The sequence below is a fragment of the Prinia subflava genome, chromosome 23 (assembly GCF_021018805.1).
Source record: "Prinia subflava isolate CZ2003 ecotype Zambia chromosome 23, Cam_Psub_1.2, whole genome shotgun sequence".
In the NCBI taxonomy this organism is placed as follows: domain Eukaryota; kingdom Metazoa; phylum Chordata; class Aves; order Passeriformes; family Cisticolidae; genus Prinia; species Prinia subflava.
The window spans coordinates 3,368,356-3,390,575 of NC_086269.1; the positions used below are offsets into that span (position 1 = coordinate 3,368,356).

Here is a 22,220-nt window from a genome sequence, read left to right on the forward strand (position 1 = left end):
TTGCACATCCCGTGCCAAACACTGCCATGAAGAGCCACCACGAGCACCAGCCTTGGTTCCTGGAGCTCTGGACCAGAGCCTGCTGCAGTTTCAAATTCTTTCACTGCCTGCCAGGAAATCGCTGCTGAAACCCGTCAAAAGGAGCAGCTGTTGGTGCTGTGGAGCCCTGGCACAGCTCTGCTCCAGACACTCATCCTTCCCAAGCCAGCCCCAGCTCCCAGCCCAAGAACAGGCACTGATGAAAGCAGTAAAGCTCTAAAAAGGAATAAAAAAGCCCATAACAGTGAAGTTGCAGAGCACTTGAAATGTGTTTATGGCCCCATCTAGCAGCATGTCATTTAATCCTGTCTTCACCCTGGGCTCTGCACTAACCCACACATCCCTCTCCTCAGGCTGGGGGGGATCTGCACAGAGCTGGCTCCTCCAGCAGCAGCAGCTCTGCAGCAGCTGATTAAAATCTCAATTAAACTCATGCAGTGCTCCACTGTCACCATGGCAAAGTCACCCTCCGTCCTCTCTGTCTTCTCTGAAGGAAAATAAATGTGATGATTAAAGTTCTCCCTCCCTCCACTGCCCTGGTCCCTGGGCTAACACACAAACACAAGCACAGAGAGGTTTTCACATCCTCTCTGTTCTCTTCACAAGAACATTTAAAGCTGCACCTCCTCCCTCTGGGCAGCTCCTGCTTGTTCCATTTTTGAGATACAAAGGGCCAGTTCTGACAGCACAAAGTTCCCTTCCCTATTTTGCTCCAGCATGGATGTGTTAGGCTCTGCCCCAGATTCTCAGCAGAAAAAAAGAGGAGGCACTAAATATGAAGAATGTACAGAGTGGGGCTGAACAAAAATGCTGTTGCCAAGAGGAATAAGTGGTTTTATTCATCATGGCAACACACAGAGCTTCAGGGATATGTACAGTGGAGAAGCTGAGAGCTGGGCCCTCACTTCGAGTCCTCCTTGGGTGTCTTGGCAGAGAACTTTTCCCGCAGTCTTTTCCACGTCCCTTTTTTCATGTCCTCCATCTGTTTCAGAATGTCTGCAAAAGGAGAAGGGAGACAGAGATGGGGCCTCAGGAAGATAAGCAGGAAAGCAGAGGAATGAAACCCTCTTAAAACAGCTCTGCCTTCCATCTAATTTCCCTTCCTGACTTTTCATCTTAATGAATTTTCATTCCAGGCCCGAGGCGAGGCTGGTTTCCCTTCCAATCAATGCAGGGAGTCTCTTATCACTAACAACTGATACTCAGTTTTCACGCACTGCAATCAAAGTTAGGAACTGGAGCAGAACAAAACTGCTCTGGCTCCCAGCTCTGCCCTTTACAAAGGATGTGCTGAGAGCATTTCTGCGAGGGGCACCGGCTCCTTCCCAAGGAAGGAACACGAAGGGAATTGGAAGGTGGTGAAAGAGAAGCTGAGCTTGGGGTGATGCAGCAAACGTGTTCCTTCCACACAGATCCTGCTGTCTGACCCCACAGAGCCTTTGCAAACCCTCTGTTGGTCCTGACAGTGCAAATTCCAACTGATTCTTCACCCCAATATACTGAATTATTCCTCAACTTGCTCCTCATGCAACTCCTTCACAGAACTGCAGGCAGCCCCTTGGTGCCCTCCAGTGCCAGGGGCTGAGGAGGGATGCAGGGGGCACCCCAAAGACCAGAATGCCCCTTTCCCCCTGCCCTGCCCTCTCAGCCCAAGCCCAGCAGCAGTACCTGTGGCCAGGATCGTCCTGCAATCCTCCACTGTCACCCCGGTGAAGGTGGTGTCCTTCAGGCGCGGGTACTTCCCAGGAGAGCAGGAAAGGAGGCAGAGACACAAACAAGTCACTTGTGTTGCATGGAAAAGGTGCAAGTGTCACCAGCTGGCACAGTCTGAGCGTGCTTCCAGCTGGGATTCAAGAACCAGGCCTGCCCTGCCCACCCAGCAGCTGCCCTGGCACTGCTGCATCCACCCCTCAGCTGTCCCTCAGGCATTCCCGGGATGCTGCCATTCCCAGGGTGCTGCCGTTCCCAGGGACGCTGCCGTTCCCAGGGTGCTGCCGTTCCCGGGGACGCTGCTGTTCCTGGGGACGCTGCCATTCCCAGGGTGCTGCCGTTCCCAGGGTGCTGCCGTTCCCGGGGACGCTGCCGTTCCCGGGGACGCTGCCGTTCCCGGGGACGCTGCCACTCCCGGGGACGCTGCCGTTCCCAGGAATGCTGCCATTCCCAGGGACGCTCCCATTCCCAGGGACGCTGCCACTCCCGGGGACGCTGCCGTTCCCAGGAATGCTGCCATTCCCGGGGACGCTGCCATTCCCGGGGACGCTGCCATTCCCGGGGACGCTGCCGTTCCCAGGGACGCTGCCGTTCCCAGGGCATCCTGCCATTCCCAGGGATGCTGCAGCAGGTGGTGGCTCCCCTCAGAGCGAGGGGCGGTGGGCAGAGGCACAGCTCTCACCTTGTTTTTGTAGAAGTTGGTGTGGATCCTGACTAAGCTCTCGTACATTTGGTCACAGGCCTCGGGGTCAGAGATCTGCAGGGGACACAAGTGACACACAGGTCTGGTTTTACACCTCCACAGCCAAACCTCTCCTCGTTCTGAGGGACAACGGCCATGAAGGAGCAGCCCAGCTTTCCCAGGGCACTGCTGGATGCTGCCCATCTGCTGCCCTGCTCTAGAACTTTCCCCTCCATCTCCCACCAGCTTGGCCTGCAGGAATAACAACACCTGGGATTTCCAGAATGGATCTGAAACTCTGCATCAACAAGATCTGACAGTGAATACAGGACCACAGAGAACATTATTGGCTGTGAAATCTGTGGCCCTGCCTGCTGCAAGGCCACCTCTGTCACCTGCCTCATTGTAGGGAATCACACAGGACAAGGTGCCAGGCTGCACCTTAGAAACTCCCTGCAGGGAGCTAAAAATAGCCAGTAATTGATTAGGAGAATCAGCACAAACGACAGGGAACAGCTTGAAGGGTAACTGGATTTCTATTTTAGCTGAAAGATCCGGCTCATCCCCGACCTGTGCCAGGTGTCTCTGCCTGGCACAGCCCCTGCTCGGCTGCTTTTCCAGCCTGCAGTGTTTTTCCTGGGTTTTCTTCGTGGTACAATGAGCCCAGCTCACCCCAAAACTCAATGCTGCTGCCCCATGAGTGGTTAAAACAGGTCAAGAATAAAAATAACATCAACAGAAAGGTGTCAGGATGAAGTAGGAAGAGCAAGGAAAAGGTGTCCTCGTTCAGCAGGGCTGAGGAGAGAGGACACGGGGACAGCCACATCCCCCTGCAGGTGATCTCCACCTGTGCCTGCAGCCCCATCCCAAACACGCCCTGCCAAGGCTCCAGCAGATCCAGCCACTAAAAGGGCAGCACAAACAGCACCTCAGCCCTGGAAATCCAGCAAATGTGGATCCATCCTCATTCCATTCCATGGCTAAAGAGGCCTTGTGGCTCTGGTGCCCCTCTCAGAAGCTCCTCCTGCCAGCACATTCAACCTCTCCACACAAATTGCCACCACTGCTGCAGGCATCAATTCAGATTTCCAGGATCAGTGGCAGCTTTGGGATCTCAGAGCCAACTGGTGCAACACATTAAACTGTCCTGAGCATATGGAAAAGCAATAAAAGCCTCCCCAAAATGCCTGCTGCAGACTATTCTGGTCACTGGTACAGAATTAGGAGGCCCCTTGAGGTCGAAACCACATCTCTGGAACAATGTTTTTATGCTAAGAAAGGGCACATTTGCATTCTGCAGCAACACCTCCGCGCCTGGGAAGGTCTGCAGCCAAGTCAGGCATCAGATTCCCTAATTCACTTCAGCAGCAAAGGCAAAACTCCAACAGAATTACATCTGGAGGCGGAATTCAATTGTACAAGCACTGCATTCCATCAGTGTCAGGCAGTGCTGCAGCAGCCCATCATTCCACCCTCGAGGCAAGGAGATCACAGGAATTAACTGGATTCCAGCACAGCTGACAAATTCCCAAAGCTCTGTACCCCTCTCCCATAACCACAGCAATGGGGTTCTCCAAAGTACGTGGTGTAAAGGGTGCAAGAACTGGGTATAAACCAGCAGTCCTGAGGGTAAAACAACTGTCCTGGGTACAAACCAGGTGTGCTGAGTACAAACCATTTGTCCAGGGCACCGAACAGGTGTCCTGGGAACAAACTGTCCTGGGCACAAAATATTTATCCTGAGTACAAAACCCATTGTCCTGGGCACAAAGCCTGGTATCCTGGGCATAAACCATTCATCCTGGGTACAAATCCCATTGTCCTGGGCACAAAACTCGGTGTCCTGGGCATAAATAATTTATCCTGGGTACAAAACCCGGTGGCCTGGGCATAAATCATTTATCCTGGGTACAGAACCTGGTGTCCTGGGCACAAAACCTGGTGTCCTGGGCATAAACCATTCATCCTGGGCACAAAACTCGGTGTCCTGGGCACAAACCCAGCGTCAAGGTACCTGGTGGTTCTGGGTACCAATCATTTGTCCCAGGTACAACCCAGGTATCCTGGGCACAACCTGCAGTTTTGCCCCGTGGAGGAACAAGCCCGTATTCCAAAGGCTTCCCGGGGTGTGTGTTCCAAAGGCTGCCGAGCGCTCACACTCCTGCCCTGCCCGGGAAGAGCCGGCAACAGCAGGACTCCATCACCTCTCTGCCTCCCGTTCCCTCCCAGCTCAGCATGTCCTAATATTCCATGAAAGCCCAGGCAGCCCGGAGCACAACCTCCTGCCGGCACACAGAGCCCAGCGAGCCCCGAGGCAGAGCCGTGTGTGAGCCCCAAACCCGCGCTCCGCCCGCCATCCCTCAGAGCCCCCTCACAGCCCCCTCACAGCCACCGCCGGGCCGCTCCCCGCGCCCTCCCAGGACAGCACCGCCCTCCCAGCCGCCCTCCCGCCCCTCACCGGCGTGTTCTCGCCCTCGCGGAAGGCCTGCGCCACCCGCTGCCGCAGCACGGAGCCCAGGTCCCGCTGCCATTTGCTGTCCTCCGTGGGCCACTCCTCGCAGAGCCGCAGGAAGCGCCGGTACCGGCTGGCGGCCATGGCGCCGCGTCACGTGCGCCGGTCACGTGGCGCCCGCCGCCGGGTCACGTGAGCGCGCGGCGGGTCCTGGGGATGGTTAAAGGGGGAAATTCCCCTCAGGAGCGGCGGGTCCCGGGAATGGCTAAAGGGGGAAATTCCCCTCAGGAGCGGCGGGTCCCGGGAATGGCTAAAGGGGGAAATTCCCCTCAGGAGCGGCGGGTCCCGGGAATGGTTAAAGGGGGAAATTCCCCTCAGGAGCGGCGGGTCCCGGGAATGGCTAAAGGGGGAAATTCCCCTCAGGAGCGGAGGGGCGGGAATGGTTAAAGGGGGGGAAATTCCCCTCAGGAGCGGCGGGTCCCGGGAATGGCTAAAGGGGGAAATTCCCCTCAGGAGCGGCGGGTCCCGGGAATGGTTAAAGGGGGGAAATTCCCCTCAGGAGCGGCGGGTCCCGGGAATGGTTAAAGGGGGGAAATTCCCCTCAGGAGCGGCGGGTCCCGGGAATGGTTAAAGGGGGAAATTCCCCTCAGGAGCGGCGGGTCCCGGGAATGGCTAAAGGGGGAAATTCCCCTCAGGAGCGGAGGGGCGGGAATGGTTAAAGGGGGGGAAATTCCCCTCAGGAGCGGCGGGTCCCGGGAATGGCTGAGGGGGGAAATTCCCCTCAGGAGCGGCGGGTCCCGGGAATGGCTAAAGGGGGAAATTCCCCTCAGGAGCGGCGGGTCCCGGGAATGGCTAAAGGGGGAAATTCCCCTCAGGAGCGGCGGGTCCCGGGAATGGTTAAAGGGGGGGAAATTCCCCTCAGGAGCGGCGGGTCCCGGGAATGGCTGAGGGGGGAAAATCCCCTCGGGAGCGGCGGGTCCCGGGAATGGCTGAGGGGGAAATTCCCCTCAGGGGCGGCGGGTCCCGCACCGCGCCTCAGCCCCGGCTTGTGGCCGGCCCAGAGCGCCCAGTGCCGCACCTCCAGGGATGGGGACTCCAGCAGCGCCCCGGGCAGCCCCTTCCAAAGCCTGAGCGCCCTTTCCGTGAGGAAATTCCAGTTTGAATCTCAGTTTGAGGTCCTTTTCCCTTGCCGTGTCCCTTGGGAGCAGAGCCTGAACCCTTCCCACCCCGGCTGCCCCCTCCTGTCAGGGAGTTGTGCAGAGCCAGAAATTCCCCCTGATCCTCCTCCAGGCTGAGCCCATTTTCCCAGCTCCCTCAGCCATTCCTGGTGCTCCAGACCCTTCCCAGCTCCCTCAGCCACTCCTCACAGGATTTACGGTGGTTTGAGTTGAAGGGACCTTAAATCCCATCTCATCCCACCCCCTGCCATGGGCAGCGACACTTCCCACTATCCTATATTGATCCAAGCCCTGTCCAGCCTGGCCTTGGACACCCTCAGGGATGGGGCAGCCACATTGTGCAGGTGTATGGGGGATAAAAAGGGAGGGCACACTTTTCTAATTCAGCTTTTTCTAATTATTCAGCCAGCAAGTTGTTTTCTGTGCAGCAACGAAGAGTGAGGGGCTGCCCAAGGAGGTGCTCTGGTTGTAGTGTCACACCCAGACCCTCCTCATCCATCCCTTGTCCCACCCGTGCCCTTCTGAGCACCCTGAGAATGCTCAAACTCATCCACAAAGCCTCAAACTCATATCACAGCCTTCTGACGTGAGCCAGGACAATCCGTGGCTCAATCCCTGCTGAAATTGGGTGTTTGAGGCTTTTTTTTTTTACAGTTTGTGGTCAAGCAATAACCCAACTCTGAACAAGAGTCTTCCCAGGTGGACTCCAGGCCAAGCAAAATACACAACTGGGCCAGATGTCTTAAATTTTCCAGCTCTAAATTGCAGCAGCTCCCCAGCTTTCTGCTGTAAATCCAAGTGAAGCGTCTCCCTTGGGATCTGGTGTTTAAACCTCTTAAAAAATTATGGGCTTGAACCCATACTCAATGTACTTAATGTACCTCAAGGCTGCTGCAGGAGGGAAAAAGAGATGGACAAGGGTGGGAGTTACTTCCACAATTTTATTTATATCCCCACTCCCCGGTAGTGGAGTTCTGTAGCTCTATTCCTTGTGCAAGGACTCCTTCAGAAGATTTCCCACACCATGCAGGAAGGAATTATATTTGTTCCGTCACAATAATAAAATCTGTCCACAAAAGCTGTAAACATTATTTTTAGAGTCTTTTGTAAATGTCTCCTTCAAACACACACACACACGCACACAAACACACACATACACACACGCAGTATTTGTATCAAAGAATTTCTGGGTGACTTTTGACATCCAGTCCTTGACTCAAACTCACACTTCTTTTCCTTTTTTTTTCTTGATTTGTTGTTTTGGTTTTTTTTAAGCAAAAATCCCTTGATGTGAACGTTTTTTGTGGCTGATACCTGACAGAGTCATCGCATTCCCATATATTTTGACTTTATATATTTTATATATATATATTCGAGCCCCAATGGAGCCTCTTTCCTAGAAAATCCGTGGAAATTTCCCTGTTCTAACCCCACGGGGATGTTAAAGCTTGGCGAGGTGCAGCTCTTGGTCTGCACAGGCACACAGAGAATCCCGGCCAGGGGCACTGGGAATGTTGGAGGGTGTTTTTCCCTCCCGCCTCAGCAGGAGCAGGAAGGGAAGCTCCAGAGGGAAGCTCCATCAGTTCATTCCTGCCCCAAACCCCCTCCTCCCGCTCGGCTGCGGCGCGAGCAGCTCCAGGTTCATCATTAAGACTCTTCCCTAGTAATGCTTTCTTTGGCTCACAGATAAATCAAGGACAGCAGTAAAACCAGAAAGGAAAATAAATCTTCTGCTGGACGGCAGAGAGAGCAGATTCCTCCAGCTCTCTGCTTTCCACGCTTCAGTCCAATGACGGCGCACGGGGAGTTTTCAGCACTTCCCGATTTATCCGTGCTCGTTCCGTGCCACATCCAGCGGCCGGAGGGTCCCACACAGCTGACCCCAGGCGGGATTTTCAGGGCTATCAGCCACTAGGAAATCCAGGCCGTCTCACAGAAATCCTCACTTCCCTTCCGACAGGCTCTGAAGGATTTTGATTAGGTTCTCCAGGCCGAAAATGTAGCCGTGGTCCGGCCCGTCGTGCGGGGTGGGGTTGGGGTTGCTCTTGGAGCCTTTGAAGGTGGTGTGGGCAAAGTCTATCATCCTCACATCCACCCTGGAGGGGTTCGTGCCGTGAGTTTTTGGGAAGGGCGGGCGATGATCCGCGCTCTCCTTGTGCTCCTGCCCGTCGTAAATGATGAGGAGGGAGCTGGAGTAGAACCTGTAGGAGCTTTGTTTCCTGATCACGGCGAGCAGCGCCTTGAGGCGCAGCACGATGGGCTCCAGCAGCTCCGCCCGCAGCTGCTTCCCGTTGCACAGGAACAGCCGCAGGGTCTGCCGGAATCCCTCCGGAGACAGCCTCCTCCCAAAGTATTTGTCTTTGCACAGGAACTGGCCCGTGTCTGCCTGGTAAACCTGGAAGGGAAGAGAGGAATAATCCATGAAAACAGAGAATAGCCCGAATTTTGAGGGATTCACGAGTGATGCCTTAAGGTTTTATATTTTTCATATATTTTTCAAACCCTGTGCTGCATTAGTGCAGAACTCCAAACTTCGTATAAAGTGTTGACTACTTTGGTAATTAACACCTGACACTTAACACACTTTGGTCAAAACAATTCCTCTGGTCCTGGAAGCCAAGGACACCCTACAGCCTCAGGCTGTGAAAAGTATAAACAAAAGTGAATTGGGGAGGAGCGAACTGGGGGTAAATTATTTAATTACCTAAAGCTGTAATTGGAGAATTAACCCCTGATATACAAGTAGACCAAACTTATATCTGTCTGAAAAACTTGTGACCATCATCCAGTTTGGGTGTGGCCTCTGGGAGCTTTTTGACTGCCCAAGGTGTACCTATGAAAGGCCTTTAATAAATACCCACTTTATCCTCTTAACTCTGTCTAGCCTCTGTTCTAGGTAGTCACTCCAAGGCATCACTGACCACTGATGTTCAACTCTGGCCATAGGAAGATGCCAAAGATCAGAAAAGGACATGGGTTTGACTTGATATATTTTGCTTTATACTCTATTCCCATTACTCTCAAACTATCTCCCAGGCAGGGTTTTGAAATCTGCTTGAGAACAGTGAGTGAGAAAAACGCGTGGTTTGGGATCCCAGGAGGAAGGATGGGGATTTCCAGCAGGAGAAATTTAGTCCAAAATGAACCCCTGGCTCTCACAGCTCCAAGATGGGGCAGCGTGAAAGCCCAGGTGGGGCCGTGTGGTGCTTTTGGGGTTTTTTGTGCAGCAGCCAAGAGCTGAGCAGGAATCTGTGTGTGAAAGCAGCTTCTCAGATGGGGTGAAGGGTTCTGGTGGCAGTGGCACAGAGAAAGGGTCACCCTAAATGTGCCATATTTGACACCCTCTCTGACACAGCCGAGTGGCCGCTTTTTACAGCCCATATTTGGGGGTAAAAGAAAATAAAACCACTTCAATTCACACCAGCCAAGAACCCCTGGAGATTCAAACCAAGGGGGGAACCAAGAGGGGATGGAGGCTGTACCTGCATGCCGCAGATGCGCACGCCCAGCGATGCCGAGGTGCTCTGCTCACACTTCTTGATGTGCCGGGCTTTCTTCTCCTCCGAGGCGTCATCCCCGTGCTGCCGAGTGCCCATCTTGAGATCCAGGATGCAGGGGAAGCTGTACTTGGACACCACGTTCTCCAGCAGGAGGAACTCTGAGCGTGAGTCAAGGGAAACCCAATACTTTTAAATTCTAATTGAAAGAGGCCTTAAATCAAAGCAACTGCTGACACTCTCCATAACAGCTCGCAACTGTAATGAGACTTTCTGAGCCAATTTCTCCCGACGTGTCATTGCTATGGGCCTCTCGCTGCCAATTCCAGTTAATTTACTGTACTACAGCCCTACCAATTAAAGCCCCAACAGCTCCATTCTCCAGTGACACTGTAGCCCTGGGCTGTCACTCCGACACCTTCCCTCGGTGCTGAGCTCGCTCGGGTGGGTGGGGGAAGTTGTTAAACTCCATTACTCACATGACTGGTGGGTAATGAAGTGTAATAGGAAAATAAAAGGCGAGGCAGCTGCTAATTCCTGAATAGTTGTGTTTTTAAATGTATGCCAAGGGGATCTTTGATTTCTGCTAACTCTTGATGGGAATTGGGGTGGGGGTTTTTTGTTGGGTTTTTTTTCAACAGTGACAGGAGATAACAGAGAATATTCCTTATTTTCCCAGGGTCTGTGCAGAGGAGGGGATGCATCCCCCTGCAATAAACCCTACACTCATTTCCAGCTGTTATCTGCAGCCAGGACTGTGCTGGGGGGGAGAGAGGAGGAAGGATACGATGAAGTTTGTTCTCGTTGTGCTTGGAGGAGATGCGGTTCAGGTGCTGCCGGTGACAGTGCAGCCCCCAGGGGTTGTAGCTCTTCCTTTCCGGCTGCTTCCCATTGGCCTCTTCCAAAAGGGAATCTGTGTGGTACTGAAGGTCTGTCCTCAAAAGCATCTTCCCAGGGCAGCTAGACAAAGCACACAAAGGAACATGTCGGGTTTAGAAGCTCCAGAGGAGAATATTGCCTTTCCTCTTTTTTTTTTTTTCTGTAGAGCCTCAAACTTGATAAGGTGGATTTTCAGGGACTCTCAAAGGAACTATATTGATCATGTCCAACCTGCAGAGATCCTTTGTTACTCCATAACAGTAATTTTCAGAAAGCCAGCTATTGCTACCTGCCAATATTTTTTTTCATTATAATTTAAAGTGTGCTGGCTCACTTGAAAAGCCATTCACAGCCCCAGCTGCCAGGGATCTCTATTTATCCACCTAATGGGCACAGCACAGGCAAATGGTCCAACAATGGGAATGATTCCCAATTTGGAGGGGCTGGCTCCAAGGAGGGGAAGGAGGGGAGGGAAGGAAAGAGTGATGAGGAGAGCTGTTCTCCTTGGGGGGTCATTCCTTGGTCTCTCTCATCCCAACTCCACCACTCCCATCACTCCAAAGGCAGCAGTTCCATGGCAGGGATATTCCACCTGCATTCCCAGGTGGCCCAGGGCTGCTCTGAACCAGTTTGGGATGAAGGATGTCCTGCAGAAAACCTCTGGGAGCCAGAAAAGCTCTGGGAACACCGGGTGCCTTCCTGGGAGAGCTCTCCCCTGGGATGGGATGGGATGGGATGGGATGGGATGGGATGGGATGGGATGGGATGGGATGGGATGGGATGGCATGGCATGGCATGGCATGGCATGGCATGGCATGGCATGGCATGGCATGGCATGGCATGGCATGGCATGGCATGGCATGGCATGGCATGGCATGGCATGGCATGGCATGGCATGGCATGGCATGGCATGGGACTGAAGCCCCTCTGTTGCCAGCCAAGGGCCATTCCATGCTCGGTTACTATTCTCCCATGGCCTCTCCTCTCCTGGAGCGTGCTGTGCTCCAAGGAATGCGGTTTAGAGCAGAATTTGAGGCACATATTTAAGAACATCCCAGATCCACCCCACTCCATCCCCATGCCAGGGAAGAACAGAACCACACACACAGGCCTTGGCTCTTCACCTTGACAGTGCTTTAGCCCTAAACCCACAGTTAGGCCACCAAACCCATCCCAAACCCATCCTAAACCCATCTCAAACCGCCCCACCCAAACGGCAGATGCCAGCCAGGAGGACTGCAGGGAGTGCCAGACCCTCACCTGTCTTTGAAGGTCTTGGTGACCTGGGTGTGGCTCCACTTGCACTTGTGCCACAAGGTGACAGCGGCGTCACCGCCGGCGCTGTCCGGCTGGCCCAGGCTGGGGCTGGCAATCAGGGTCAGGTTGCCCAGGCTGTCCTTCTTGAGGTGCACGGACACGATACCTGGACAGGGGGGAACACAAATGAGACAGAGATGAGCCTGTTTGGTGTCACTAAGGCCTGGCCACCACCTCGTGTTCCGGTGGGCTTTTACTGATCCCACTCTGATTTCAAGCCCAATAAAACATCATTAGGCTGAGACTCTGGAAAATACTCTCAGGATTTTCAAGTGTTTCCCCTCTCAAGGCTCAGTTTGAAACCGGCCTCCTCTGAACCCCACATTCCTTTGTCTCCCACCTCTCCAAGTTCTGCTGTGCCCTGGGTGACCCAGAAAAGCCCCCCTGCTCCAGATCAGGAGCTCCCACATTATTTATCACAAGGGATTTAAGTGCTTTTTAAAGACAGCACAAGGCTGGAAACACTTTTCATTGGCAGGAAACAGAGGGAGGGTTGGGGACAAGGCATTTTCCAAGGACACCCAGCGTGCCAACTCCTTCTTTTAACTGGAGAGCCCCAGGAGTGGGGCAGGGATGTGGCCATGGGCTGGCAGTGCCCACACATTGTCATGGTCGTGTCCTTCCCCCAGCACCAAGGACCAGCACCCAGACATCCCCCGGGGGGCTGGAGTGTCACACGTCCCGTGTTTGTGCCCGACACAGGCCAGGACTGTGACCAGGGGTTATTTTTTTCCACCCCGAGTGCTTAAAACACCATTCTGCATTTGAACATCGCGATTTTCCCTGACTCTGACAGGAATCACAGGGCTCAAATGCCAGCCGGTCCACCACGGATTTAGCCCAACGGGAGCCCATGGGTGGCGCGGGGCCGGCTGTGTGCGCGTCTCAAGTGACAGCTCAGGAATGGGCACGGACCGCGCTACCGCCGGCTCTGACCTTTCTGCGAGAGGCTGATAACGCCAGCCCGCTCCCGCAGCTCCGGGGGCGTCCTTAGAGCTCAGCCTTAAAGCTGCACCAGGGGAAGTTTAGGTTAAACATCAGGAAAAAAAGAATTGTTTCACTGAAAAATTGGAATAGTCTGTCCAGGGAGGTGGTGGAGTCAGAGCCTGGACGTGGCACTCAGTGCCAAGGTTTGGTTGGTGAGGGGGTGTTAGGTCACAGGTTGGACTTGGTGACCTCAAATGTCTTTTCCCACCTGGTTCATTCTGTGATTTGGGGCTCGGGGGGCTGCCAGCTCCCAGAGAGGACAGGGACAGCAAAAGCAGCACTGGAAAGAGCCCAGCTGGGGACACGGGGAGCTGGGATGGATCCAGCTGTGCCCAGGGCATTTGTGGGGGCATTTGAGGAACTGGGATGGATCCAGCTGTGCCCAGGGGGTCTGTGGGGCATTTGGGGAGCTGGGATGGATCCAGCTGTGCCCAGGGGGTCTGTGGGGCATTTGGGGAGCTGGGATGGATCCAGCTGTGCCCAGGGGTCTGTGGGGCATTTGAGGAGCTGGGATGGATCCAGCTGTGCCCAGGGGTCTGTGGGGGCATTTGGGGAGCTGGGATGGATCCAGCTGTGCCCAGGGGTCTGTGGGGGCATTTGGGGAGCTGGGATGGATCCAGCTGTGCCCAGGGGGTCTGTGGGGCATTTGGGGAGCTGGGATGGATCCAGCTGTGCCCAGGGGTCTGTGGGGGCATTTGGGGAGCTGGGATGGATCCAGCTGTGCCCAGGGGGTCTGTGGGGCATTTGGGGAGCTGGGATGGATCCAGCTGTGCCCAGGGGTCTGTGGAGTATTTCAGGAGCTGGGATGGATCCAGCTGTGCCCAGGGGTCTGTGGGGGCATTTGGGGAGCTGGGATGGATCCAGCTGTGCCCAGGGCACCCTCACCAGGTCTGCTGGGCATGTGGGGAGATGATCTCAGCAGCTTAACAAGCAGTTGTGCTCTCCCAGGCAAAGGTGCCAAAGCAAATAAACGTGCAAAGCCCCTTCTCTCCATTTCAATTGCAATTCCAGTGAGCAAACACCGACCAGAGGCTTTGCCTCCTGTGCTTGCCAGGTTCTGCTGCCTCAGGGGGGTTCCCCACTCAAATCTCCCTGCAGCCACCCCTGTTGGATGGGGGTGCCCATCCCTCCCTGGGTCCTGCACCCCAAAACCTTGGGTTTGGATGTTTTTCCCTCACCACAGCCACTGCTGGTCCCTTCTGCTGTTCAATCAGCATCACTGTGAGCAGGCTGGGTTAAACAGGCTGACTTTGCACAGAAATGGGGGAAATTCTACCCAGGCTGCTCTGCCAAGGGAGCTGAGGGGCTGCAAAGCTTCATTAGGAGGAAAAGGAATATTTTTAGCCCTCCCAGCCCTCTGTGGTGAGCTCAGGGAGCTCCATCTTCCTCAGGCTCCAGAATTACCTTTTCCCTGAGTCCCATTCTTTAAAAAATCCATATTTCTGAGAGCAAACAAATCTCCTCTCAGCCTGGATGACTGCTTCACATTTTCAGGGGATGTAGGCATGGAAAAAAAGAAAAAGGCAAAAAAAGCCAGCGTATCTTTTGCCTAAATCAAAGCCTTTTTCATTTTAAAAAGTCACTGGGAGGCGACCGGAGCCCTCGACTGCAAACACCATAACCTTAAAAACTGTCCCAGTTCCTGCCTGCAGTCAGCAGGGCTGTCCTCATTTGCATAGTGCTGACGGGCTGGCCCCAAAAAAACTTATATATAGCGTGAAAGTACGAGTTGTTAAATATCAGCCATTAATATGAAAATTAATGGGGAGATTTTCAAAGGCGAGAACCGAGCGTTAAATTGGAAGGGAATGTGATCCTCTCCCTCCTCCCAGCTGGAATTTCAGTCTTCAAAAATCCTACAGCTCAGCCTGAAAAGTGGTTTTTTTTTTGTTTCCTGGGGGGATTCCACGAGGGTTTGCAGGTGTCCTGCCGTGACCTGTGTGTGACAGACAACCCCCAGAGCTCCTCCTGTGCTGCAGCAGGCAAAAATCTCTGCAAAGCTTTTGGTGCCTGTCTGTGCTGGCCTTTGGTGTCAGTGACACCCCAATCCCCCTCCTGCCGCCACCAGCGACGAGCCAGAGGGTATTTCTGTGTGCTGTCACCACTCTGGAGGCATCCCAGAGGCTCTCAGGAGGTTTCACTCTGTAACTCTGCCCTCGTGGGTTTATTTATTCCATTTACTGCTGGGGGCGCTGGGAACCTGAGCAGAACTGGGCTGGAAAACAAACCCAGCATCCCCCTGCGAGCTCAACTGGGACAGCAGGGCCCTCAAAGGGGGTAAAATCAGTCCCAAAGTGCCTGATATGGGTGAGATGTGCAGGAAAACCACGGGCTCGGGGTGAGGCTTGAAGGAAATTTGATCCCCATTGTGGAGAATGTCACTGTTACATAGAATGTCACCATTGCACAGAATGTCACCATTGCACAGAATGTCACCATTACATAATGGTCTCAGGGCTGTTCCCACAGCACAGAAATAGAGATACGAGGTATGTGGATACGTGTGAATGGGGGATGGAGCCACCAGGATCATCCCTCTGGACACTCAGCCCCCTCATCATCCTCACAGGAAAGCTTTTCACCTCTTTAATTGCCTGGCAGCAGGGCTGGGACAGCCAGGAGAGGAATAAACCTGTGGACCCAATGCCAGATTGGAGAATTGCTGTTTAATTACCTTAAAACTCTCTGGCATTTGAAATGAGAGACAAAAAGGCAAAAAGGTTTGAATAACCAGGGCACCCTGGACTGGTTAAACTGGGGCTGTTTAACAGCTTTATCAGCGAGGGCTCAGTGCTGCAGCACCAAACCCCAGCTCCTGCCAGAGGAAACCGCTCAGAGGAAACTTTTCTCCCTTAAGCATCTTTTTAATATTGTCCCATAAATCTGCAGAGGCCCCTGACTTTGTGGGAAGGGGAGAGATTGGGCTGGAAGCGCGTTGGAGCCGTGGCTGGCTGAGCTCTTTGCTGTAACGCCGAAGGACCAAGAGATATTTTAAGTTTTTACGTGACAACCGAGCTTCTCGCCTCCCCCAAAAGCCAGGGTCAGGAGCTTTACAAGCAGCACGAGTCTGGCAGTAAAAGCAGAAAATACTGAAGGAATAAGAAATAGAAGGAAGGGAGGGAGGATATCTTTTAAAAATACTGGTGCTCCTCTCCCAGTGCTGCTTTCCAGGGCTGAGAAATCTGGGAATGGGGCTGAGAAATCTGGGAATGGGGCTGAGAAATCTGGGAATGGGGCTGAGAAATCTGGGAAGGGGGGCGAGAAATCTGGGAATGGGGGCGAGAAATCTGGGAAGGGGAGTGAGAAATCTGGGGATGGGGGTGAGAAATCTGGGAATGGGGCTGAGAAATCTGGGAATGGGGCTGAGAAATCTGGGAATGGGGCTGAGAAATCTGGGAAGGGGGGTGAGAAATCTGGGAATGGGGGCGAGAAATCTGGGAATGGGGGTGAGAAATCTGGGAAGGGGGCTGAGAAATCTGGGAAAGGGGCTGAGAAATCTGGGAATGGGGGTGAGAAATCTGGGAATGGGGCTGAGAAATCTGGGAATGGGGCTGAGAAATCTGGGAATGGGGGCGAGAAATCTGGGAATGGGGGCGAGAAATCTGGGAATGGGGGCGAGAAATCTGGGAATGGGGCTGAGAAATCTGGGAATGGGGCTGAGAAATCTGGGAATGGGGCTGAGAAATCTGGGAATGGGGCTGAGAAATCTGGGAATGGGGGTGAGAAATCTGGGAATGGGGGTGAGAAATCTGGGAAGGGGGGTGAGAAATCTGGGAATGGGGCTGAGAAATCTGGGGATGGGGGTGAGAAATCTGGGAATGGGGGTGAGAAATCTGGGGATGGGGGTGAGAAATCTGGGAATGGGGCTGAGAAATCTGGGAATGGGGGCGAGAAATCTGGGAATGGGGGTGAGAAATCTGGGAAGGGGGGTGAGAAATCTGGGAAAGGGGCTGAGAAATCTGGGAAGGGGGGTGAGAAATCTGGGAATGGGGCTGAGAAATCTGGGAATGGGGCTGAGAAATCTGGGAATGGGAGTCAGGGATGGCACAGCAAGCAGAGGGGCAGGAAGGAGAACCCTGTGCGCCTGGAAAGGCCTCACCTGCAGCAGCTGGGGATGCTTTTTAGCAAAGTGAGAGCTCTGGAGCTGCCCTTACCTTTGTACTGAGGCGTGAACTGCCTCATGGCCAGCGGCAGGGACTCGTAGAAGCTCAGCTCCTGCGACACCAGGGGCTTGCAGACCGTGTGCTCGTCGTAGGTGAGCATGCTGGTGTGGCCGCCCACCTGGTGCACGAAGGGCTGCAGGAGCACGGCAGCCCTGCCCTCGGCAGGGCCCAGCGGGCTCTGCCCCACCATGGTGCCAGGGACAGCCCTGGGGGTGCCAGGGACAGCTCTGGGGGTGCCAGGGACAGCCCTGGGGGTGCCAGGGACAGCTCGGGGGGCTCGAGACCCTTCAGCAGCAGCACACGGAGCTGGGAAGCACAGCCTGGCGTGGGCAGCACCAGGACGCTTTTCACCCGCTCTGCTGTTTCCACCACACTGGGTTTTGCTCCACGCTGGCCTTTCGCCAATGAAATCTGCAAAAATAAGAGGGAATTAAATAATTAGAGGAGGGGGGTCAGCCAGCAGCCAGGGGGGGTGGGATCTGTCCGTGCCCAGGGAGCCCCAGCCTGACACACAGAGTGCAGGAAAGCCCCAATTTCAACGTGTTGGGGACGAGTGAATGAAAGCAGTGACATCAAGGCAGCAGGATCAGGGATTCCTTGGACAGATTATTAACACTGCATTGATCAATTAGCCCCAGTTTGTCCCACAGGCCGTGTTAGGATGGTCCCAGGCCTTCCCTTGGACACTCCCTGCATTGTTTAAAGCCCCTGCAAGCCCCCAGGCTCTCCCTTGCCCCACAACACTGCGGGTGGGGTGAGCAACAATTTCTGCACCTTGCAAAGAAACCTCAGTTTGGGACATTCCCTGTCATTTAACACCGGGGCAGCAGCAAGAGCATTTCCCTTGCAGGCTGACAGGCACTCACAGGGGGATGTGGATGTGTCACAGCAGCACCCACAGGGCTCACACCCAGCTTTCCTCCCTGCCCCCAGCCATGGATCCACGCCTGATGCCAGAAATTCCTCCTTGATTCTGACAGCAGCAAGTCTGGGCTCTAAAGCGGCAGCGTAGGAAAATCACGGAGCACATCCGTGACACACCAACAGCTGCTGCTTCTCCCATTCCTCACAGGAAACCCATGGATGGCTCCTGGACATCGGGAATTTAATCCCACAGGCACCAAGGATGACAAAAAGGAGCTGGTGGTGGTGCTGGAGCAGCCTGGCTTCACACCCATTCCACATTCCAGACTCACAGGGATGGGAAAAAATTATTAAAATCATCATTTGAGGATGGGTCCATGGCAGCACAGGCCCTTTCTCCTGATTGCTCCAGCTCCAGCACACCCTGGGGAGCTTTGCACTCTGTTTTTGCCAGCAGAACCCCAATGCAGGGGACAAGGACGCCTTTGCAAGATCCATTTCTGCCAGGAAAGCCTCCAGGGTGTGCTGCCAGGTGAGTGCCCCATCCCTGCCAGCCCCAGGGTGTGACCAGGGCAGCGCTGTCACCTCCTGGAGGCTCCTCCTGGAGCCACCACCTGGAGCCTCCTGGAGCTTCCCGCGGTGGGCAGGGGCTCCGAGGGAAGGGCTTGCCCTGCAGCCAGCGCTGCCCCGGAGCACAGAGCGTGTTCCCCATCCTGCAGGAAGGATCCAGAACTCCATGGTCCTCCTGGGTCCCTTCCAGCTCGGGATATTCTGTGATGCTCCAATCCCCCCTGCCCCTCCTGCTGGGATTAACCCCTAAGGGAAGCGCTCCTGGCGCAGGTGCCTGTTTTGTTTCCCGCCTGGAGCAGTGGGATGGAGCGGGCTGAAGGCAGAGAAAAACCGCTCCCACCTCCGAACGCACCGGCGGCTCCTTTATCTCCCCCAGGGTGGGGTTTTTCCCTTCCCATTATTCCTCTTTGGAGAGGAATTCCTGCTCTACAATTACCTTCCCCGGAGGAACAAAGCCAGGCTCCCGAGCCGAGCGCTTCCCAGCTGGGAAGAAAGCGGCTCCTTGGAGCTTTCCTGGGCGTTAATAAAAGCATTCGGCGTTTTGTTAAGTTGTGGCAATTTTTAAAGAGGATTTTCTGCCTCGGGAGCTGCAGGTTGTTGTGGTTTGTTTTGTGTGGCTTTTCCCCCCTTCCTCCCATCCTTAAAAAGAAGGAGAAAAGCCAAAAGCAAGCGGATTTGTCATAACACCTCTTTGGAGCAGGGAACAACACGACTTAAATCCTTCCTTGCTTCTGAGACAGTCCAAGGCTGAGACTGAGCTGACACAACCCCCTGACAGCTCTGGCAACCTTTGAATTGTGAAGGGAGTTGGGGGAAAAAACATCCACGATTTGATAAAGCTCCTGAATGTTTTCTCCCGAGCAAAAGTCAGAGCAGGATTTGCAGTAGGAGAAGGGAGGTCCTTTTCTGGGAGTTTCTGCTGGGAAGCAGCTCATCCATTCGGAGCAGATAAATGTTCCTGCAAACACTGAGCTCCCCTGAAACAAGACACTGGAAATAAATCACCTCCACTGGCTCAAGGTATCGCAAACGCCAGGAGATATTTACGTCACTAAAAATACACGGAAAATTACAGATAAATCCAGACCCTCCGAGCAGAACCAGAATCCATCAGTGTTTTTCCCCCAGCTGAAGGAAAAGCAGCTCAGGTGCTGCAGGTGGAGGTGAGCCAGGAAATATCGGGCAAGGAGAATGTGGAGAATATTCCTCTGCATAGAAGAGAAATATTCCATTCTCCAGGAAAGGGATGGTTGGAGAAACCATGGAAGGCGTCCCTGGCACTGGCAGGGCTGGAGCTGGATGAGCTCTGCCCCAGGGTTGGGGACAGTGCTGCTGGCCTGGCACTGTCACCTCCCACCCTGCTCCCAGGCAGGGCCAAATGTCAGAGGAGTCTCAGCTCGACAGGTTGTTTATCCCCAGCTCCAAACCGAGCCAAAAGGAACCAGGCAGATTCAATTCTCTCATGTTTGAGTGGCTACTCCATCCCAAACAGGGCTCATGTGGCCCGGAGGGAAATGCGCAGCCAGGCTGAGCTGGGTCCATGCATCAAAAACACTCAGGAATGTTAAAATGCAAAATCCCTCTGAAAGCAAGAGCCCTGTGCGCAGGGCTGTGCTCTCAGTGTCACCCCTGCTGCCACCCCCCTGCTCCCGGAGCACCCCAGAGCTCCAGAGTCGGGTTCCGAGCACGGCAGGGGCCACCACAGACACGGTGCCACCATGGACACGGTGCTACCATGGACTCAGTGCCACTATGGACACGGTGCCACCATGGACACGGTGCTACCATGGACTCAGTGCCACTATGGACACGGTGCCACCATGGACACGGTGCCACCATGGACTCAGTGCCACTATGGACACAGTGCCACTATGGACACAGTGCCACCAGGGACACAGTGCCACCACAGACACGGTGCTACCATGGACTCAGTGCCACCAGGGACATGGTGCCACCACGGACCCGGTATCACCACAGACACAGTGCCACCATGGTCCTGGTGCCACCATGGACCCAGTGCCACTATGGACACAGTGCCATCATGGTCATGGTGTCACCACAGAACCCAGTGCCACCACAGACATGGTGCCACCATGGGCCCAGTGCCACCACAGGACCTGGTGCCACCACAGGACTCGGTGCCATCACAGGACCCGGTGCCACCACACTTTGCAGAAAAGGGCACAGCTTCCCTCAGCCCCCTGCCCACTTTTTGCCCTCCACAGCTCCTCCCTCCCCTGCACTTCCCAGCCCGACGCTTCCCAGCGATTCCCTGAGCAGGACGGAGCACCGAGAGCCACCAGCCCCAGGGTCGCTCCAGAGATTCCCTGTCCCTGCTGCTCCCGTCCCTTCCCGACAGCGAATTCCCTTCCCACCCACCTCCAAAGCCGTGTCCGTCCCTCCCCGTCCCTCCTGCCCGGGGTCCAGCCCAGCCTCACCTGTGGCTGCAGGTGTGCGCCGGGGGCTGCGGCGGAGCCTCGGCGCGCTGCCCGTGCCGCGTTTCTCGCTGCTTCTCGCTGCGGCTCCGCGGGGAGGAATGAGGGGACGCTTGGGCATGGCCCGACTGCGTCGGCGCTGGCAGGAGCCCGGAATGTCCAGCTGACATTCCAGAGGGGCTGTGCCCGGGAGAACCACCCTGGGAGGGACCGGAGACCGCGTGCGAGGGCTGGGAACGGGACGAGAGGAGCCGGCCGTGCGCTCCGGCTGTGTTGGGAAATCGGCGCTCCGGGAAAACAACCAGGGATTTGTCCATCTGTTTTCCACGGAATTCCCCCCTCAGCTCGGCCCCCGCCGGGTTTGTCACCTCCCTGCAGAGCGGGGTGACACCGGGAGAGGGATGGAGCTTCCCAGAGCTCCCAAAGTGGGAAAAACAGCCCGGGGAGATGCGGGAGGAGAGGCACAGGGTGGTGACAGGGGCTGGGGGACACCAAACCCCCCTGTGTGGCAAAGGAAAGGTGTGGGCAAAGTGGGGGAAGGCCGGGATTTGCCCAAAGCTGGGCAGGAGATGAGTGGATCCGGAGCTCCGGCCGTGCCAAGGGGAACAGAGACACGTCAGAGCTCGGGAGCCTTGTGGGGAATGGAAAAGTCCCAGGGAGCTTCTGCCAGGGCCACCCTGTCCCCTGCAGCCACTCAAGGACAGCGTGTGCCCCCCAGGCCTCAGTGTCCTGTCCAGCGTGTGCCAAGGGCTCCTGTCAGCCTCTGCCAGCCCCCTGCACCCCCCAAAAACCAGGATCCATGTGTTTTTTAGGGAATCACAAGGAACACCCGGCCTGGGCAGTGCCCAGGACAAGGAGGGGACGGTGCCCACTCTCACCCCCAGTCCCCAGCATGAACTTGAGGACTTCAGCAGAGCCGTGCCCAGGCCTGGGCCCCCCAGGGATGCCATGGGGGAAGAAAACATCAGAGCTGGGATAAGGATTGGTGGATGTGGAAATCCCCACGAACTGGAGAGGAGAAACCAGGCTCAGGATGAGCAGAGGGGTCAAACTGATGGTGGGGGCAGAGGCTGAGATTAAAGACAAGGATGAAAGAAAGACCCAGATTCCCAAGGCCTGGCCTCACTCTGCTCCATGCTGGAATCGGAGCACAGGAAAGCACTTTTATATTTGTTTGGGTTTTTTTAAATAAGGTTGGTTTCTGAAGGAGAAAAAGCTGATCTGAGCACTCTTCACAGCCAGACGTGGGATTTCTGCTTCCCTCTTCTCCTGTCCCCCGAGTCCAGCTGAGCTTTCTCCTCCTCCTCCTCCTCCTCCTCCTCCTCCTCCTCCTCCTCCTCCTCCTCCTCCAGGGCAGGCAGGGCAGGGCAGGGCAGGGCAGGGCTCCAGACCAGCTCCTCTCCCCGTGCCCAGCAGTCCCGACATCCCTGCTCTTGCTCTGTCCCTC

General features: G+C 55.1%; 2 protein-coding genes across 2 annotated transcripts; both read right to left on the reverse strand.

Annotated features, from left to right (window-relative positions):
- Nucleotides 1-847: 847 nt before the first annotated feature.
- On the reverse strand, nt 848-5,069 carry LOC134561532 (ubiquinol-cytochrome c reductase complex assembly factor 2). Its single transcript, XM_063418645.1, has 4 exons — nt 4,890-5,069; nt 2,432-2,506; nt 1,708-1,777; nt 848-1,035 (listed from the first exon to the last, which is right to left on the reverse strand). The coding sequence occupies exons 1-4, from the start codon at nt 5,025-5,027 to the stop codon at nt 941-943; spliced, it is 378 nt and encodes a 125-aa protein (XP_063274715.1). The 5' UTR covers nt 5,028-5,069; the 3' UTR covers nt 848-940.
- A 547-nt stretch (nt 5,070-5,616) lies between these two features.
- On the reverse strand, nt 5,617-21,649 carry IP6K3 (inositol hexakisphosphate kinase 3). The gene is made up of 6 exons (XM_063418560.1): nt 20,777-21,649; nt 16,896-17,315; nt 11,698-11,860; nt 10,346-10,518; nt 9,544-9,719; nt 5,617-8,456 (listed from the first exon to the last, which is right to left on the reverse strand). Exons 1-6 carry the CDS (start codon nt 20,892-20,894, stop codon nt 8,004-8,006), a joined length of 1,503 nt encoding a protein of 500 aa, XP_063274630.1. The 5' UTR covers nt 20,895-21,649; the 3' UTR covers nt 5,617-8,003.
- Nucleotides 21,650-22,220: the final 571 nt, after the last annotated feature.

Bases quoted from the DNA above. Each gene is read 5' to 3' on its own strand.
- IP6K3 (XM_063418560.1), bottom strand. From the start codon at position 20,894: ATGCCCAAGCGTCCCCTCATTCCTCCCCGCGGAGCCGCAGCGAGAAGC. The intron at 17,316-20,776 runs GTGAGGCTGGGC...TTATTTTTGCAG, and splicing joins GCGCACACCTGCAGCCACAG to ATTTCATTGGCGAAAGGCCA. The intron at 11,861-16,895 runs GTAAGGGCAGCT...CCCCCTGTCCAG, and splicing joins GTTCACGCCTCAGTACAAAG to GTATCGTGTCCGTGCACCTC.
- LOC134561532 (XM_063418645.1), bottom strand. From the start codon at position 5,027: ATGGCCGCCAGCCGGTACCGGCGCTTCCTGCGGCTCTGCGAGGAGTGG. The intron at 2,507-4,889 runs GTGAGGGGCGGG...TGTCCCCTGCAG, and splicing joins GCGAGGGCGAGAACACGCCG to ATCTCTGACCCCGAGGCCTG. The intron at 1,036-1,707 runs GTACTGCTGCTG...CTCCTTTTGCAG, and splicing joins CAGGACGATCCTGGCCACAG to ACATTCTGAAACAGATGGAG.